Source organism: Artemia sp. Qi Xiang Cuo, chromosome 9, assembly GCF_049724085.1.
Source record: "Artemia sp. Qi Xiang Cuo chromosome 9, ASM4972408v1, whole genome shotgun sequence".
NCBI classification, from domain to species: Eukaryota; Metazoa; Arthropoda; class Branchiopoda; order Anostraca; family Artemiidae; genus Artemia; species Artemia sp. Qi Xiang Cuo.
The window spans coordinates 45,414,158-45,434,559 of record NC_142802.1 but is presented as its reverse complement, the minus strand read 5'-3'; the positions used below and the strand labels follow the sequence as shown (position 1 = coordinate 45,434,559).

General features: G+C 37.4%; 1 protein-coding gene across 1 annotated transcript in view; it reads left to right on the top strand.

Moving 5' to 3' along the window:
• LOC148948705 (uncharacterized) overlaps positions 1-20,402 on the top strand; it is a 159,840-nt gene that overhangs the window by 14,867 nt on the left and 124,571 nt on the right. Inside the window, exon 2 of the mRNA XM_089094617.1 lies at positions 8,275-8,361. Coding sequence (XP_088950743.1) covers positions 8,325-8,361 — 37 coding nt within the window. The 5' untranslated portion in view covers positions 8,275-8,324. The remainder of the gene's footprint in view (positions 1-8,274; positions 8,362-20,402) is intronic.

Here is a 20,402-nt window from a genome sequence, read left to right as displayed (position 1 = left end):
TTGAAAATAGAAAGGGCTAATGCCCTTTTTAATAGTCGAAAGTGATTGGAGGGAAACTAGTCCCTTCCCATGCCCACCCTCCCATTTGCCCATTATGTTTAAAAACTAAATGTTGCCTTAAGATTAAATAAAAATGCACTGTGTTAATGCTAATACCCAATAAGGCATCTCAGCAGTATCCCAAGAACAACTGAGGGTATTATGTTCAATTTTTTGGGGCTACTTCTGTTCTTAAAATTTAACCAAATCAAAATAGTATAAGTGTATCCAAGCTGTCAAAGAAAGTAAACATATTTTTTTGCCAATGGTGTCAAGTTTTCTATATCAGGTCAACTAGAGGAGGTATAAAACTAAATTCAATACTACTATTTGTGTCCAGATTTTTAAAAGGGTGTATGTTATTAAATATTGCTGAAAAATTTTCTCCAGCATACAAGTAGCAGACCAAACTACAAAGTCTTAAGAAAACGAAAAGATTTGAAAGAATTATTTTCTATTTCCCAGAAAAAACTATGCCAATATAAAACGAACAGATATTAATTAAAAAAAACTTTTTCCACAAGTTAGTTTTTCAAAGAAAAGTAAAGAACTCCACTAAACCCAATATGAGCAAAAATAAAATAATCTACCAAGCGTAAAACTACCACAAATCAGCATCGATAAATAAATGAAACCCAAAACGAACAGAAATTACAATAAATAACCGAGTTAAACTCAAAACGAGCGGAAATTAACATGAGTAGGGCTCAAAACCCCTATGCCTTCCCAAGGTCAGAACATAATTTGCACGTTACTGAAAAAAAAAAAAAAATACAAATGAATGTGCATTGTCAGTTTAATATACATATACTGATATTTAGTAATCAAAATGTTAATATTACTTGATTTATTAAAGTTATAAAAGTAACAAAATTTATATTTTTTCATTTATTAAACATTTATATTTATTATTTTAAAGTAAAAAAATAAATGTTTTTACTTTCAGTAAAAATTTTTTCAGTAAAGTGCAAATTATGTTCTGGCCTTGGGAAGGCATAGGAGTTTTGAACCCAACTTATGTTAATTTCTGCTTGTTTTGAGTTTGACTTGGTTATTTATTGTAATTTCTGTCCGTTTTGGGTATCATTTATTTATTGATGCTGATTTGTGGCAGTTTTACGCTTGGTAGATTATTTGATTTTATTTTTGCTCATTTTGGTTTAATGGAGTTCTCCACTTTTCTTCGAAAAACTTATTTTGTGGAAAATGTTTTTTTTAATTAATTTCTGTTCGTTTTATAGTGACATAGTCTTTTCACGGAAAAAGAAAATAATACTTAAAACCTTTTCGTTTTTTTAATACTTTATAGTTTGGCCTACTATTTGTATGCTGGAGAAAAATTTTCAGCAATTTTTAACAACATACACCCTTTTAAAAATCTGGACCCAAATAGTAGTGTTTAATTTAGTTTCATACCTCCTCTAGTTGACCTGAAATGGAAAACTTTTTTTTTGAAATGGATACCATTCGCAAAAAAATCTGTTTACTTTCGTTGATAGCTTGGATACACTACGCTATTTTGATTTGGTTAAGTTTTAAGAGCAGAAGTAGCCCCGAAAGTTTGAACATAATACCCCTAGTCGTTTTGGGATACTGCTGAGATGCCTTATTGGGAATTAGCATTAACACAGTGGATTTTGATTTAATCTTAAGGCTACAATAATTTTTTAAACATAATGCGCAGATGGGAGGGAGGGCATGGGAGGGGGATTAGTTGCTCTCCAATCACTTTCGACTATTAAAAAGGGCATCAGCCCTTTCTATTTTCAATCGAATTAGCCCTTTTCGAAGTTCCGACGACAACTCCTTCGATACGAAGTGCCCTGGTCTAAACAACAACGACAACGAAAAATAATACATTATACCCACATCAATCTTTACTGTAAAAATGTCAAGCCTTCCAATCACTTTCGACTATTAAAAAGGGTACTAGGCCTTTCGATTTCCAATCGGATGAGCCCTTTTTGAGTTTCTGCGACAGCACTTTCTATAAACACCTTATTTGCCCCCAGGGCATAAGTTACAACCTTTACCCTAAGGGCTGTTAGGGTGGTTGTCATCCTCTAAGACCTAATTTTCAGACCTTTCAACTACATTAAACAAAATGGCTATCTCAAAATTTTGATTGGATGTGTTTGGGGAAATGGTGGCCGTGAGACTGGGGTTTGTTACCCGCCAATCATTTTTGACTATTACAAAGGGTACTTGCCCTCTCAATTTCCAATTGAATGAGCCCCTTTTTAAGTTTTTACAACAACTCTATCTATAAAAACCTTATATGCCCCCAGGGCATAACTTACAACCTATCATTAAACTTTGATTGAATTTTTTAGGGGAAATGGTGGAGGTGAGAGGGGGGTTAATGACTCTCCACTCATTTTCGACTATTAAAAAGGTCAATTTCCATTTCCAATCAAATGAGCCCTTTTTGCAGTTCCTACAACAACTTTCTGTATAAACCTTACATGCCCCCAAGGCATAACTTACAACCCTTGCACTGAGGGCTCTGAGAAGGATATCATCCTAAAAGACCTAATTTGTAGAACTTTCAACTACGTTGAACAAAATGGAAAGGGCACTAGCCCTTTCAATTTCCAATCAAATGATCCCTTTTTGAAGTTTCTACAAGATCGCTTTATATAAAAATCTTATATGCCCCCAGGACATAACTTACAACCCTTGCCCTGAGGGCGGTGGGGTTTCATCCTTAAAGACCTAATTTTCAAAACTTTTCACTAAGTTGAATAAAATGGCTATCTAAAAATTTTGATTGGATGTGTTTGGGGAAAAGGTGGGTTAGTTGCCCTCAAATCTCTTTCGACTATTAAAAAGGGAATAGCCCTTTGAATTTCCAATCGAATGAGCTCTTTTTCAAGTTTCTACGACAAAGATTTCAATGAAAACCTTATATACCCCAGGGTATAACTTATAACCCTTGCCCTGAAGACTGTGGGGGGGGGAGCGTCCTGCTCAAAGATATAATTTCCTGAACTTTAAACTGAGTCTCAAAATTTTGATTGGATGTGTTTGGGGAAATGGTGGGCGTGGAAGGGGTGTTAGTTGCCTTCCAATCCCTTTTGACTATTAAAAAGGGCACTAACCATTTCTATTTCCAATCGAATGAGCCCTTTTTGAAGTTTTCTATGACAATGCGTTCTATAAAAACCTTATATGTCCCCAGGGCATAACTTACAACCCTTGCCCTGAGGGCTCCAGGGGGGTTGTCATCCTCAAAGACCTAATTTCCAGAAGTTAAAACTACGTTTAACAAAATGGCTATCTGTTATACCGGTAAGCTACAATGCCACCAGAATTGGTGTGGTAAGGTACAGGTGTCACCACTAATTGGTGCAAAAATGGTGCTATATCACATACTGGAGGGAAAAGCCCCTGGCGGCGCCCAATATTATAGGATGCCCGCGTCTACCGCACCGGTTCTGTAAATATCGGGTTTGGTAATACCCAACTTACAGTATACCCTGCCCAGGGCATGATAACGTGATGGAGCGTTCAAATGGACTCTTTCTAAGGCGAAGTTTGTACCCAACCCGGGTCACCACTAAAAATCTCTAACTCTCTCCTTGGAGGTAACGAACCCCCCTGTCAATATAATAATGACGATATCTCGTAACTCTGTTTCTATCCTGCCTGATGTCCGGGAAAATTAGTACACAGTTTGTAGAAAATATTTTACTTGTATTCTTCCAAATGGTCACAGCAACCACATCTATAAACTCTCATTACAGACTTCCTATATAGGGTCTCAACTGAGACTAACTGAAAAATAATATTCATTCTGTACACAAACTTTGCATAGGGGTGGACCTTCGCTTGGCCCTGGCCAATCCTCTAAATCCCCATTCAAAATCCATTCTACTTTTTCTTAACTTTACCTTTCAATGACTCAGACCAGGAAGTCCAAAATAAAACTTAGTTCAGAGCTTACTTGTTGCGGAAGCATCTAACTTAGCAACCATAATTCAACTTAGGATTAGAAATTATCTTATAGGCTAATGTAATTACAGAAAATAAAATGGATCATATATCTGAAAAGAAAAGAAACGGGTTGAACTCCAACACCTCCCCCCGTAAGATAAATGACCACCCACGCGCTACGCTGGTCCGCCCTTACAAATATAACACTTAACTTCAACTTTACAAATCCCTTTGTCTTCTTTCTTCCACCAGTGCCTGTACTTCCACCGCTTGGCTCAGGATCTGTCGTTATCCACACGTCTGTACCATAGAACCACCATGGTCTCTATCGTATAGCATCCGCATTAGGTTTTGAAAGTTGAAGTCCCCAAGATTCGTAGAAAATGATTGTGCGCAGCACAATCAAAACACAAATTTTTTAGCTCTCACGAATTTACATTTGAAAGGAGCAGAGAATGAGTTTCTTGCACATTTGATGATGCCAGTCATCATGAAAAATTGACTGCACTAGCCTCTTATTTTCCATCTTTGGAAACAACCCCACATCTCAATAAAAATGTAAATTGCCCCTGGGCATAATTTGAAATAGTCGCAGGCCAAAAATACACAAGCCTCTGAATATGATAAGGATACTGGGAATGAAGTAAAATTTTGAGCGAACAATGAAGTCTTTTTTCTGGGTTCCCTCCCCTGGGATAATCAAATGAAGAATATGCATTGATGCTAATTGAAGATGAAATTTGGATACATCTCCCACTGAATACAATTTGCTGGAAATAATTGTTGATTCCCATGAAGAATAACAACTATGAATATGGTTACTGGCTAAGGTTTGAGTTAAGTATGAAGTGACTGGGAGAGAGAATCCCCCAAGGAATCCAGATCAGAGAGGCAAAACCTCGGTAAAAGGATCACAACCAGTCCGCCAGTTGTGCATCGATGAAAAGGGCTATCTTTCGCGACTTCCCGCAGGGGATCTTCCCCAAGTGATTCCTCCCCCTCATAAAGGATCGACATGTCTTGAGTTGATAATACTAATCTCAGATTCCTTTCCAAGTTTTTCCAATCCGACTCGACATTCAATATCTCCCAACTTTCCCTCCACCCGTTGCAGGCCATTCCTCTCTATTTTGTAACCGTCTTGTTTTATTCGCCATGGGTCTTGGACCTCTTTTCCCTCCCTATTATTTGTGTTATCAAGGCACAGCCCATCCAACATTTTTTTATTTTTCACCACTGCAGGCTGAAGCTCCAAATTTTGTCTCTTTTTTGCATTTATTTATTCTTTTTCACTTTTCTCAATTTTTTCCATGGCGCAAAATAATAAATCATCGTTAAATCTGATTTGGAATCCAGTGTCCACCATCTTTGACTGCATGACTTCATTGTAGCTCCGTTTAATATCTCTTTTCTCCCTGTTAATTTTTTTTTACTTTTACCACCGAAACAAATAGTTCGTTATCAAATGGGAATTGAATTCCGACATTTGGTTTTTCATATTGTACTAAAATTTTTCGGGATTTTACGAGGAAACGCGCGTACAATAAATTTCGTCTCCATTTTCTCTGGTACAATCAGCGCCTCATTTTGGCAAACATTTTTCGGCGTCTCACACTCGTTAAAAGTGTTCTCAAGTTTTCTGAGAATTTTCCCGAAAAATTATTTTCGCTCGTCTTATTTTCACTATTATGTTGTCTTTTTACTTCCGCATCCCATTTTTGTGGATTATCAACATTTTGATCACGAGTATCAAGTATTTCATTTTTCCGACAGGGCGGCACAGCCTCCCAATTTGTTTTATGGGCCGGTCCACCTCCCCCCGTTGTCAACGAAGATATATATTTTTCCGGGTTTCTAACCCATGTGGTTCTCTTATACGTTTGAAAATTTTTCCCTGCAATTATTTGCATTAGTTCTCTTCTATCCTCTCTATCCGCCTCTTCCTTCTCTCTGCTCTCTAGCTATCCTCTATTTCTCTCTTTCTTTTCTATCTCTCTCTTTCTTTTCTATCTCTCTCTTTCTTTTCTATCTTCCTCCTCTTTTCGTTCTCTGGCTATTCTGTCAGCATCTTCCTTTCGTTCTCTGGCTATTCTATCTCTCTCTCTTTCTTTTCTATCTTCTTCCATTAACTTTAATATACGTTGTGTCATATCTATTTGAGTACTTTTTCGCGAGCCCCTGCTGGATCTCGATTTAACACTGCTCCTTCTACTCGGACTACTTTGATTCCGTCTGTCATTATTTCTTCTTCATTCATTTTCTGAATCTGTTCGTTCTTTAAAGAAAAAAGCCCCTGGCGGCGCCCAATATTATAGGATGCCCGCGTCTACCACACCGGTTCTGTAAATATCGGGTTTGGTAATACCCAATTTACAGTATACCCTGCCCCAGGGTATGATAACGTGATCGAGCGGTCAAATGGCCACTTTCTAAGGCCAAGTGTATACCCAACCCGGGTCACCACTAAAAATCTCTAACTCTCTCCTTGGAGGTAAAGAACCCCCTGTCAATATAATAATGATGGCATCTCGTAACTCTGTTCCTACCCTGCCTGGGTTCCGGGAAAATTAGTACACAGTTTTTAGAAAATATCTTACTTGTATTCTTCCAAACGGTCACAACAAACACATCTATAAACTCTCATTAAAGACTCCCTATATGGGGTCTCAACGTAGACTAACTGAAAAATAATATTCATTCTGTACACAAACTTTGCATAGGGGTGGACCTTCGCTTGGCCCTGGCCAATCCTCTAAATCCCCATTCAAAATCCATTCTACTTTTTCTTAACTTTACCTTTCAATGACTCAAACCAGGAAGTCCAAAATAGAATTTAGTTCAAAGCTTACTTATTGCAAAACAAACTAACTGAGCAACCAGAATTCAGCTTAGGATTAAAAGTTATCTTATAGGTAAATATAATTACAAAAAAGAAAATGGTTCATTTATCTGATAAGAAAAGAAATAGGGGTGGAACCCCAACACTATCTCAAAATTTTGATTGGATGTGTTTGTGGAAAAGGCGGGCGTGAGAGGGATGTTAGTTGCCCTCCAATCAATTTCGACTATTAAAAGGGCACTAGCCCTTTCAATTTCCAATCGAATAAGCCCTTTTTGAAGTTTCTACTACAACGCTTTCTATAAAAAACCTTATATGCCCCCAGGGCATAAATTAAAACCCTTGCCCTGAGGGCTGTGGGGGAGTGTCCTCCTTAAAAACATAATTTCTATCTGGAAATCAACTACGCTGAACAAAATGGCTATCTCAAAATTTTTATTGGATTTGTTTCGGGAAATGGTGGGCTTGGAAGGCGTGTTAGTTGCATTCCAATCACTTTCGACTATTAAAAAGGGCACAAGCCACTCCAATTTCCAATTGAAATAGCCCTTATTGAGGTTTCTACGACAACTTCTTCGAAACGAAGTGCCCTGGTCTAAAGGAAAAATAATAAATAATACATTGTGCCAACGTCGTTCTTATATGCCCCGGGGCATAACTTAAAACTCCTGCCCTGAGTGCTGCGGGGGAATGTTGCTCTTAAAAATATATTTTCTATCTTTAAATCAACAACGCTGAACAAAATTGCTGTCTCAAAATTTTGACTGGATGTGTTTGGGGAAATGTTGGGCGTGGAAGGGGTGTTAGTTGCCTTCCAATCACTTTCAACTATTAAAAACGGCACAAGCCACTCCAATTTCCAATCGAATTAGCCCTTTTCGTAGTTTTTACGACAATTCCTTCGATACGAAGTGCCCTGGTCTAAAACCAAGAAAAAAAAATACATTGTGCACATCGTTCTTGACTTAGCAGCGTTATTGCGCTGCCTATGATATATTGCTTCTAGCCTTCTATTCTATAGAGTTTTTGTTACTATATCTGTGAGTTCCTCTTTACTCGCAATTTGTTGCCACAAACTGCTGGCTTCTTCAAACTAGTAGGACAGCAAATTTTTTCCAATTTTGATGGTTTCTTTCAGCTACAGCTGCTCAGTGGTAATGGTTATTACTCATTTGTAAATTTTTGAACTAAATTTTAAACCGTTTTGGCTAGGACGTTAGATTTAGATCATTCAGATGATAAAGATCCATTTTGCTCTTTATATCTGCAGTTTTTTTTTTACATAGCATTACATTTAAGGGTTGGTGTCTAATGCCTTGCCTTACCCAAGTTCTAGTAATGTTTGATTAATTTAGCTTTGATTCTGGCTCTACCTCTGGATGATAATAATTTGCAAAGGAACTAAAGGCAAACATACATGTTTGAAAAATCCTTTCGAATACAATATTTTCTTTTTTCAGTCTTGCAAGTTGCTTATACCTGAAAGTTTCAGTGAATTCTACTGCTCAAAATGTTTGGCAACACTGGAGGATCCCAACCTAGCACAGGTAACTATTTCTATCATTAATTTAACATTACCCATTTTATGCTGAAATTTTGTTGTATGTTTTGCTACAAAAACGAAGGTTTCTAGGTTTTTTATTGTGATGACACTTTGCTGGCTCAGTGAAAAATCATGTTTCAGTAAAAAAGAAACACCCTTAGAATATGATAGCTGCATTTATCCATCTTAATAATTGGAGTCAAAGTAGTAATATTGACTTAGAGAAGATCAACACGTCACCCTTTTATCTGCCATTATGTGTATCCACTAAATGGTCCCAGAAGCGTGGGAGAGAGTTCATTCAATCAGAAATTTAAAGTTCTAGTGCCTTTTTTATAAGTCAAAACTGGTTAGTTAGAACGTTAGCAGTAGCCTAATAGATGATAAGGTAAAAACCAACTCCCCCTTCTATATTCTATTCTACCCTTTGAGTCAACCCTTTCTAACCCTTTCTAGCTTCAGATCAAAACTTTAATCAGATATTTTATTCTGGATGGTCTTAAGTCCAAAAAACCTGCTTGAGGGGGAGGGGCATGACCCACGCGATCCAAAGAGCAAGCGTGCTGAATTATAAAAACTTGTCATTCTTGATAGATGTATTTTTAGCAGAAAGGGGGGCCTGTTTCAAATTTTTAATCCTGTAATCAAGCAAAGAATTTTATGTGTATGTTTGGAGATCTAGGCTGGCCCATAACCTCTCTATATGACCAGCTTTTTAGAAGAAAAGTAGGTATATTGCACCTTTTCAAGCTGCAAATGGTTTGGCGTAAAATCTGAGATAGATCCGGAATGATTATAAAAACGGGCTGTAGACTTACTCCGTGTCTAAATGACCCAAGTTCTAGCTACTGATAGACTTGGGGCAATTATAAGCCAAATTTTGGTTCAATGTGGAAACAAGCTTAGTGTTGACACAGTGCAACAGTGAGAAAAGTATAAATGTTCTTACTTTTTTAACTTTAATAAATCAAATAATATTTACATTTTAATTACCAAATATCAGTATATGTATATTAAACTGACAATGCACATTCATTTGTATTTTTTTTCAGTAAAGTGCAAATTATGCTCTGGTCTTGGGAAGGCATAGGGGTTTTGAGCCCAACTTATGTTAATTTCTGCTTGTTTTGAGTTTGAATCGGTTATTTATTGTAATTTCTGTTCGTTTTGGGTTTCATTTATTTATCGATGCTGATTTGCGGTAGTTTCACGCTTCGTAGATTATTTGATTTATTTTTGCTCATATTTCATTTAATGGAGTTCTTTACTTTTCTTTGAAAAATTAATTTTGTGGAAAAAGGTTTTTTAATTAATTTCTGTTCGTTTTATATTGACATAGTCGTTTCAGGGAAAAAGAAACTAATACTATAAATCTTTTCGTTTTTTTAAGACTTCATAGTTGGCCTGCTAATTTTCAGCAATTTTTAACAACATACACACTTTTAAAAATCTGGACACAATTAGTAGTGTTTAATTTCGTTTCATGCCTCCTCTAGTTGACCTGCAATGGAAAACTTGATACCATTCGCAAAAAAATATCTGCTTACTTTTTTTGATAGGTTGGATACACTAAGGATATTTTGATTTGATTCAATTTTAAGATCAGAAGTAGCCCCGAAAGTTTGAACATAATACCCATAGTCGTTTTTGGGATACTGCTGAGATACCTTATTGGGAATTAACCGTAACAAAATGCATTTTTATTTAATCTTAAGGCAACTTTTAGTTTTTAAAAATAAAGGCAAATGGGAGGGTGGGCGTTGGAGGGAGATTAGTTGCCCTCCAATGACTTTTGACTATTAAAAAGGGCATCAGCCCTTTCAATTTCCAATCAAATAATCCCTTTTTGAAGTTCCTACGACAACTCCTTCCATATGAAGTGCCCTGGTCTAAACAACAAAATAAAATTCATACATTATACCCACATCGATCTTTACCATAAAAATTTCATGCCTTCCAATCACTTTCGACTATTAAAAAGGGCACTAGGCCTTTCGATTTCCAATCAAATGAGCCCTTTTTGAGTTTCTACGATAACGCTTTCTATAAGCACCTTATATACCCCCAGGGCATAAATTACAACCCTTACCCTAAGGGCTGTGAGGGTGGTTGTCATCCTCTAAGACATAATTTCTAGAACTTTCAACTACGTTAAACAAAATGACTATCTCAAAATTTTGATTGGATGTGTATGGGAAAATAGTGGGCGTGAGAAGGGCGTTAGTCACTCTTCAATCACTTTCAACTATTAAAAAGACACTAGCCCTTTCAATTTCCAATCAAATGAGCCCTTTTGAAGTTTCTACAATAACACTTTCAATAAAAACAAACTTATATGCCCCCCCGGGCATAACTTACAACTCTTGCCCTGGGTTTTTGGGGGGGAGGAGGTTGTCACCCTCAAAGACTTAATTTACAGAACTTTTTACTACGTTGAAGACAATGTCTATCTGAAAATTTTCATTGGATGTGTTTAGGGGAATGGTGCGCGTGAGAGGGTGGTTAGTTACCCTCCAATCACTTTCGACTATTAAAAAGGGCACCAGCCCTCTCAATTCCCGAGTGAATTAGCCGCTTTTGAAGTTTTTACGAGAACTCTAACTATATAAACCTTATATGCCCCAAGGGCATAACTTAAAACCTTTGCCCTGGGGGCTCTGGGGGGTTTGTCATCCTTAAATACATAATTGCCAGAACTTTCAACTACTATGAGCAAAATGGCTATATCTAAACTTTGATTGAATGTGTTTGGGGAAATGGTGGGCGTGGAAGGGGGGTCAATTACTCTGATGAAAGGGGGGTCAATTAAACAAATGAGCCCCTTTTGAATTTTCTACAACCACCTTCTAAATAAACCTTATATGCCCCCAGGGCATAACTTAAAACCCTTGCACTGGGGGCTCTGATGGGGTTATCATCCTAAAAGACCTAGTTTCCAGAACTTTCGACTACGTTGAACCAAATGGAAATATCAAAATTTTGATTAGATGTGTTTGGGGAAACGGTGGGCGTGAGAGGGGGGTTAGTTGTCCTTCAATTACTTTAGGCTATTAAAAGGTCACTAGTTCTTTTCAATTTCCAATTGAATGAGCCCTTTTTGATGTTTTTACAACATGGCTTTCTGTAAAAACCTTACATGCCCCCAGAGCATAACTTACAACCCTTGCCCTGAGGGTTGTGAGCGGGGGGGGGGGGTTGTCATCCTCAAAGACCTAATTTCCAAAATTCTCAACTACGTTGAATAAAATGGCTATCTAAAAATTTTGATTCGATGTGTTTGGGGAAAAGGTGGGCGTGAGAAGGGGGTTAGTTGCCCTCAAATCACTTTCGACTATCAAAAAGGGGACTAGCCCTTTGAATTTCGAATCAAATGAACCCTTTTTCAAGTTTCTAGGACACAGATTTCAATAAAAACCTTATATGACCCCAGGGCATAACTCATAACCCTTGCCCTGAAGACTGTGGGGGGAGTGTCCTACTCAAAGGTATAATTTCCTGAACTTTAAACTGCGTGAAACAAAATGGTTATCTAAAAATTTTGATTGGATGTGTTTGGGGAAAAGGTGGGCGCGAGAGGGGGGTGTGTTGCCCTCAAATCACTTATGACTATTAAAAAGGGCACTAGCCCTTTGAATTTCCAATCCAATGAGCCCTTTTTCAAGTTTCTATGACAAAGATTTCAATAATAACCTTATATCCCCCCAGGGCATAACTCATAACCCTTGCCCTGAAGACTGTGGGGGGAGTCTCCTGCTCAAAGGTATAATTTCATGAACTTTTAACTGCGTGGAGCAAAATGGGTATCTCAAAAGTTTTGATTGGATATGTTTGGGGAAATGCTGGACGTGGAAGGGGTGTTAGTTGCCTTCCAATCACTTTTGACTATTTAAAAGGGCACTAGCCATTTCAATTTCCAATCGAATGAGCCCTTTTTGAAGTTTCTACGACAACGCGTTCTATAAAAACCGTATATGCCTCCAGGGCATAACTTACAACCCTTGCCCTGATGGCTGTGGGGAGTGTCCTCAAAAACATAATTTCTATCTGGAAATCAACTACGCTGAACAAAATGGCTATCTAAAAATTTTGATTGAATGTGTTTGGGGAAAAGGTGGGCGTGAGAGAGGGGGGGGTTATTTGTCCTCAAATCACTTTCGACTATTAAAAAGGGCACTAGACCTTTGAATTTCCAATCAAATGAGCCCTTTTTGAAGTTTCTACGACAAAGATTTCAATAAAAACTTATATGCCCCCAGGGCATAACTTATAACCCTTGCCCTGAAGACTCTGGGGGAGTGTCCTGCTCAAAGGTATAATTTCCTGAATTTTAAACTGCGTGCAACAAAATGGCTATCTCCAAATTTTGATTGGGTGTGTTTGGGGAAATGGTGGGCGTGGAATGGGTGTTTGTTGCCTTCCAATTACTTTCGACTATTAAAAGGGCACTAGCCATTTCAATTTCCAATCGAATGAGCCCTATTTGAAGTTTCTACGACAACGCGTTCTATAAAAACCTTGTATGCCCGCTGGGCATAAATTACAACCCTTGCCCTGGGGGCTGTGGGTGGGGGAGGGGGGGTTGTCATCATCAAAGACATATTTTCCAGAACTTAAAACTACGTTGAATAAAATGGCTATCTCAAAATTTTGAGTGGATGTGTTTGGGGAAAAGTTGGGCGTGAGAGGGGGGTTAGTTGCCCTCCAATCACTTTCGACTATTAAAAAGGGCACTAGCCCTTTGAATCTCCAATTGAATAAGCCTTTTTTGATGTTTCTTCGACAACTTTTTCTATAAAAACCTTATATGCCCCCAGGGCATAACTTACAACCCTTGCCCTGAAGGCTGTGGGGGAGTGTCCTCCTCAAAAACATAATTTCTATCTGGAAATCAACTACGCTGCGCAAAATGATTATCTCAAAATTTTGATTGGATGTGTTTTGGGAAATGGTGGGCGTGGAAGTGGTGTTAGTTGCCTACCAATCACTTTCGACTATTAAAAAAGGGCACAAGCCACTCCAATTTCCAATTGAATGAGCCATTTGCGAAGTTTTTACGACAACTTCTTCGATACGAAGTGCCCTGCTCTAAAGGAAAAAAAAATAATACATTGTGCCAACATCGTTCTTTTATGCCCTCAGGGCATAACTCAAAACCCTTGCCCCGAGGGTTGTGGGGGAGTGTCCTTCTCTAAAAAATATTTTCTATGTGGAAATCAACTAGGCTGAACAAAATGACTATCTAAAAATTTTGATTGGATTTGTTTAGGGGATGTGTTGATGGGTGTGTGTGGGGGGGGCTAGTTGCCCTCCAATCTTTTTTTGAATATTAAAAAGGGCACTAGCCCTTTGAATTTCCAATGGAATGAGCCTTTTTTGAAGTTTCTACGACAACGCCTTCTACAAAAACCTTATATGCCCCCAGGGCATAACTTACAACCCTTGCCCTGAAGGCTGTGGGGGAGTGCCCTCCTCAAAAACATAATTTCTATCCGGAAATCAATTACGCTGAACAAAATGGCTATCTCAAAATTTTGATTTGTTGTGTTTCGGGAAATGGTGGGCGTGGAATGGGTGTTAGTTGTCTTCCAATCACTTTCGACTATTAAAAAGGGCACTAGCCACTCCAATTTCCAATCGAATGAACCGTTTTCGAAGTTTCTACGACAACTTCTTTGATACGAAGTGCCCGGGTATGGATAAAAAAAAATAATAAAATTAAATGCCTTGCTCTAAAGAAAAAAAAATAATAAATAATACATTGTGCCAACATCGTTCTTATGTGCCCTCAGGGCACAACTTAAAACCCTTGTCCTGAGGGTTTTGGGGGAGTGTCCTCCTCAAAAACATATTTTCTATGCGAAAATTAACTATGTTGAACAAAATGGTTATTTAAAAATTTTGTCTGGATGTTTTTGGGGGAATGATGGGCGTGGGGGGGGGTAGTTTCCCTCAAGTAACTTTCAACTGTAAAAAGGGTACTAGCCACTCCAATTTCCAATCGAATGAACCCTTTTCGAAGTTTCTACGACAACTCCTTCGATACGAAGTGCCCGGGTATGGATAAAAAAAAAAAAAAAATAATACATTGTGCCAACATCGTTCTTAACTTAGGCAACGCTATTGCGCTGCCTATGATTTTGGAGTAGTAACTAACTGGTTTTTTTAAACGGTATGTATGATTTGGTAGCAAAGTGGGCTCTACATATAATTAATTTAAAAAAAAATTTTTCTACAAAATCAGTTTTTCGAAGAAAAGTAAAGAACTCCATTAAACCAAAAAATTAGCAAAAATATAATCAAATAATCTACCAAGAGTAAAACTACCACAAATCACCATCAATAAACAAATGAAGCCCAAAACAAACAGAAATTACAATAAATAACTGAGTCAAACTCAAGACAAGCAGAACTTAACATGAGTAGTGCTGACAATCCCCATGTTTTCTCAAGGCGAGAACATAATCTGCACTTTACTGAAAAAATTCATTTTAAATGTTTAACTTTTTTAACTTTATTAAATCAAACATTATTAAGACTTTAAGGGAGAAATATCAGCATGTATAAATAGCGTATATATATATCAACATATATATATTAAGTTGACATTGCGCATTCATTTGAATTTTTTTTTTCAATAAAGTGCAGATTATGTTCTCGCCTTGAGAAGGCATGGAGGTTGCAAGGTTGGCCCTATATGTTTTTTTTTTAGGTAAGCGGACTATTCTTCTGCGCCCCTTCCCCCTGCTGATAGACCGAAATATAATTATACGTCCTTAAAGTAAGGTTTGCAGGGTTTTCTAGTAAAAAGTGTAACAGTCAAAATAAATAAGCTGTAATTGTGTAGTATAATTCTAACTTAAGTATTAAAATGGAATATGTCAATAAGCGACAAAGTGATTTATTAAAAATAAATCACCAGCAGTCTGTCCGCAGTATATTATTTAAAATAAATCAGAGCAGTCCGTCCGTATTGAATTTACTTTGCACGTCATTTTTAATGCCATGGATGCAAGCCAACTCAGTCGATCTTGACTCAACGTAGATGTTAAGTAAGTTTATTAACTTTAAGTTGGAGAAACTCCTTTCGCCGTTGGCAACTGGAAGCGTTAATAAAATTTTTAGTGCAATAAAAACTTTTGGGAATGTGTTCATATAACCATGTTTTGTTATATACGACGAAGCTTGAGCTGGGGACTCTTAGATGGCAGCATTTCAGTGAAAATTTGTAACTCCTCAAACAACTCGTCGCCGTTCACATCGCAGTCTTCTCCTTCACTCAAAACGATTTAAAGTTGTTTGCAGGCTTTCTTCAATTCTTCTTTATCCGCGAAATTTTGCAAGCATTGAATGTCGTAAAGAAATTTATAATTTTTGCTATGGATACTAATAGCTCAATCTCTCCTTTAGGGGGGATATTGCAGTGTGTAGCATGACAAAGAAAAAATTTAAATGAATGTTCTCCAGAATTTGCAGTTTCATTTTCTCCATCATAAGAAAATTGTTTTATTTTCCTTCGGACATTTTATTAGATCCATCGAACTTTGCAAATCATTCGTGACTTTTTGCAACAACTTACTCATCATATTTGTTTTGTGCAGGATCTCGTGCCATGTTACTAAACAACACAGAAACTTCAAGCTTTGTAGTTTCTTAGCAAGTTCCAAGGCGCAGTTCCTACCAAATGCATTGAGTTTGTGGTCTAGCGATGCTTCATATAAGGCATCATATACTTCTTCAGTATGGTACCTCAAAGGCAACAAGGCCTCCGTTCTACTCTCCCACCGTGTATTACAGAATGGTTGTACTGTAAGATTTGAAACGTTTTTAAGTACAATGCTCCATCTGTGAGTAGAACTTGATAAAAATTGAAGATTTTTCTAATTGTGCTGAAACAGTCTGATGCAGCATTGCAAGACAGAGCAGCATCGTTAATTAAAAGGGTCAGTGAGTGGTTTCCCCATGGTACATAAAAAGCACGAGGATTAAATCACAGGTCCTCTTCTGAACTCCAACATGCTTTTCATTGCAGAACCATTATCATATCCCTGGCCTCTCATGTTCTATAAAGGAATGCTTCGTGTTTGCCACTCTTTTAATAATACTTCTGTGAGGCCTTCACCAGAATAATTGGCAATAGGATCAAAGCCTGAAAAATGTTCTCTAATGAAAACATCCTCATCCGCTGCAATTTGGCGAATCTTAACACCAATGTCATTTGCTCTGTGAATTTTGTGACGTCACAGTGCCGCAGCGTATTTCCTCCCACTTCTAGGGAAATCATAATTAAACAATTGCGCTGTGACCTGTTTGCGCTCACGTAATTATTTCATATCTAAAGAGTCTTAATCAAACCACAGAGTAAAGCATTCTTTACTGTGTCATTAAACGCTTTTAATGCAAGTCTATATGTGTCTAGTAGATTAAACAATTTTTTTGACAATTAAATTACAATAAAAACCTGCTTTAAAAGAAAACGTATCTACCATAGTCATCCCCCCGTCTGCTTGAGTGCAATGTGGTCACCGATCAATTTTGTGTCTGGGAAACAATATCTGTTAATTGTGTGTGAGCTTGTGCGAATCAGAACGGGGTTCAAACCAGAACCAAATACACGATAAGAGGGACTTAATATAAATTTAAGTAGCGTTTTCAGACAACAACTCCAGTAACCTTGAGGTTTAAGAAGAAAAAGAATTAGACCAAGAAGTACAAAGATATTTGTTCGTTAGTTATGCTTCAGATTTTCATTGATTTTTGTCGTTTTCCATAAAGATAATTCCAACCTTATAAGCTGTTTTTATTATAGCATTTCAACCGTATCACAAAGAGATGTATAAATTGGTCTTATTGGGAAAGATTGAATTTATGGATAGTTTTCAGCACAATGACAAAGACCACAAAAAATTGAACAGCCGATTCTAATGAAAAAAAATTCATCAACTATAAACTTGGGTTTGTAGTTCATTTTTAAATTCTAGGACCAATTACTGTGAACCCCGTGTTTGAACTTGGTATTAAAGCAGGTTCCAGATTTAAGAAACCTGGGTTTAAATACGATAGAAAACACGATGGCTGAAAACTGTGAAGACTCGTGTAAATCTCAGACTTCTGAAAACAACTGGTGCAGAGCTGGGTACTAACTCGTGTTGGAATCTGGTGCCTGAAACGTAACTTAGTCGTCGGCAATATCGAAGTGCTTCGTTCGATTTATCATTACACTCGCCCTACGTAAACACGACTCTCCTTGAGAAATTTGAAATTAGTGCCATAAAATCACTAGCAACTGACGTGCGTTGCACGAAGAGGGATTGTTCAAGTTGAGACAATTTCATGCCTAAAAATTACACCATTCTTTATGGGATATAAATCGGTTTGGAGGCTCTGCAATTATCTTATAATTCTTGTCTTGATTAAGTCACAGGGCGCCCGGCGGTGGTTTCTCCCTCCGACAAAGAGTGCACCTCTGACAACTTTTGTCACAGCGGGTGCCCTTTGCTCAAGGCGCCTCCTGTCACTCGGCGCCCTACGCGACCGCTTACTTCGCGTGCCCCAAGAGGGGTCGCCCCTTGGGAGGTTGTCAGCCCTAATCATATTAATTATTGCTTGTCTTGAGTTTGACTCTGTTATTTATTATAATTTCTGTTTCTTTTGGGGTTTTTGATGGTAATTTGTTGTAGTTTTATGTTTGTTAGATTATTTGATTTTATTTCTGCTCATTTTTGGTTTAGTGGAGTTCTATTCTTTTCTCTGAAAACCTTATTTTGTGGGAAAAGTTTTTAAAATTAATTTCTGTTTAATACTAAAATAGTTTGGCTTGCTGTTTGTATGTCGGAGAAACGTTTTCAAGAATTTTTTACAACATGAACCCTTTTGACAATCCTGAAACAAAAATTATTGTTTCATTTAATTTTATATCTCCTTCAGTTGACCTGAAAAACAAAGCTTAATAACTCTCTAAAAAAATGCTATCTATGCTCTTTGAGAACCTGGATACACTTACAGTCTTTTGATTTAGTTAAATTGTAATAGCAGAAGTAGTAATAGTAGTAGGTCTGAAAGTTTCAACGTAATACCCTCAGTCACTCTTGGGATATTACTGAGATATCTTATTGGCAGCCAGTATACAAACAGTGCCTTTTGATTCAGTTTTAAAGCAACATTTAGTTTTAAAGCCTAATGGGCAAATTGCATAGCTGTGGGGGGCTGACATACCCAATATTCCTTGAGATATAGTTACTGGACCGTTCAACTGTGCCGAACAAAATCGCTGTCTCGAACTTTTGAATGGAAGTGTTTGGAGAATTATGGGCTAAAGAGGAGGGCTGCTTGCCGTCCAATCACTTTTGAGTCTTAAAAAGGACAGTAGACCTTTTAATTTCCAATCGAAATGGTTCCTATAAAAGATTCAATGATTTTACTCTCTAAGATAGAGCAGCGCTGCCTATGATATTGCTTGCACCTTGAAAAGATGCATGCATATAGTCTTTTCGTTTAATTGAAACTCCCCCTAAACGCACCCTAAAAGTTACCCCGGAATTTCCTTTGTGTCATTGGTCACAGTAAATGTAAAAGTAGTATTAACAGTATACACATAGTGCCTTCTGGCTAGTTCAAATACTGCCACAACTTACCCTGAAAGGTCTAACTCAGTAATGTAAGCTGTTCTTGAGATATTGCTTAAATCACCCTTTTGACAATCTACATGACCATACTTCGTTTTGATTTAGTTCAATATCTGCCTAAATATTCTTTGAAAGCTTCAGCTTAATACCCCTAGCTTGTGTAGTAGCAATAATTGTTACATTAGTAGCAGTTTGCACATAGCACCTTTGTTTTTCTTCAAAATCCCCTTCAACACACGATGAAAGTGTCAACTTAATTCCATCAACCAGTCCTGAAGCATTGCTGATACGTCCTCGTGAAAACCTGTGTGGGTATAGTGTGTTTCGATTTAGTTCAATACAATTTCAATATTCCCCAAAATTTTCGCCTTAATACCCTTAGCTCTAGTAGCAGTAGTAGTAGCACTGGCAGTAATATCAGTAGCAGTAGAATTAGCATAGTAGCCTTAACTTTAGTAGTAGTAATAGCAGTATTAATAATGGTAGCAGTAGTAGTAGTTGTAGTAGTAGTAGTAGTAGTAGTAGTAGTAGTAGTAGTAGTAGTAGTAGTAGTAGCAGCAAAGTAGTAGCATTATTATGTAAGTATTGTCTTTTGGCTAGTTCATCATCCCCCACAATAAGCCCTGTAAGTTTCACCTTCACACACAAGACTGCTCCTAAGATATGGCTGATATGCCCTTTTGACAACCTGCATACAGACGGTGAGTTGTGATTCAGTTCACCTTTCCCCCTGAACATTCCCTGAAAATTTCACCTTCGTACCCTAGGTATAGTGTAATAGTAGTCACAGTAGTAGTAGGCCTATTAGTACTAGTATTAGTATTAACAGTAATAGCACTAGTACTAGCAGGAGTAGCAGCATTAACATGTCTTTTGGTCTGTTGAACATCTCCCTCATAAAGTCCTGGAAGTTTCATCTTAATACATTTAGCCATTGCTATTACACTGCCTACATGTCCTTTTGATAACATGTATATCAATATACGGTACTTCTTGAAATTTTCATTTTAATGCTATTAGCCTTATAATATTTGCAATAGAAGTAGTAGTTGGAGTAACAGTAATAGTAGAACTAGTAAATGTAACACTGATAGTATTATTAGTATTAGCGTGCACATATTCTTTTGACAATCTGAATGATCGTAGTGTCTTTTGCTTTAGCTCAAATTTGCCCTCAAAATTATCTTAAATTTTACCTTCGTAGACTTAACCATAATAGTGCTAGTATCACAGTAGTTTTAGTGATTGTAGGAGAAGTAGTAGCAGTATGGGTGCTGTATTAGTAGTAGTAGTAACAGTAGTAGTAGCAGTATTAATAGAAGTAGTAGCAGTTACGTGTTGCGTTTTAGTCAGTTGAACATCCCACTCATGATGTCCTAGAAGTTTTCTCTTGATACGGTAAGCTGTTCCAAAAATATTGCTG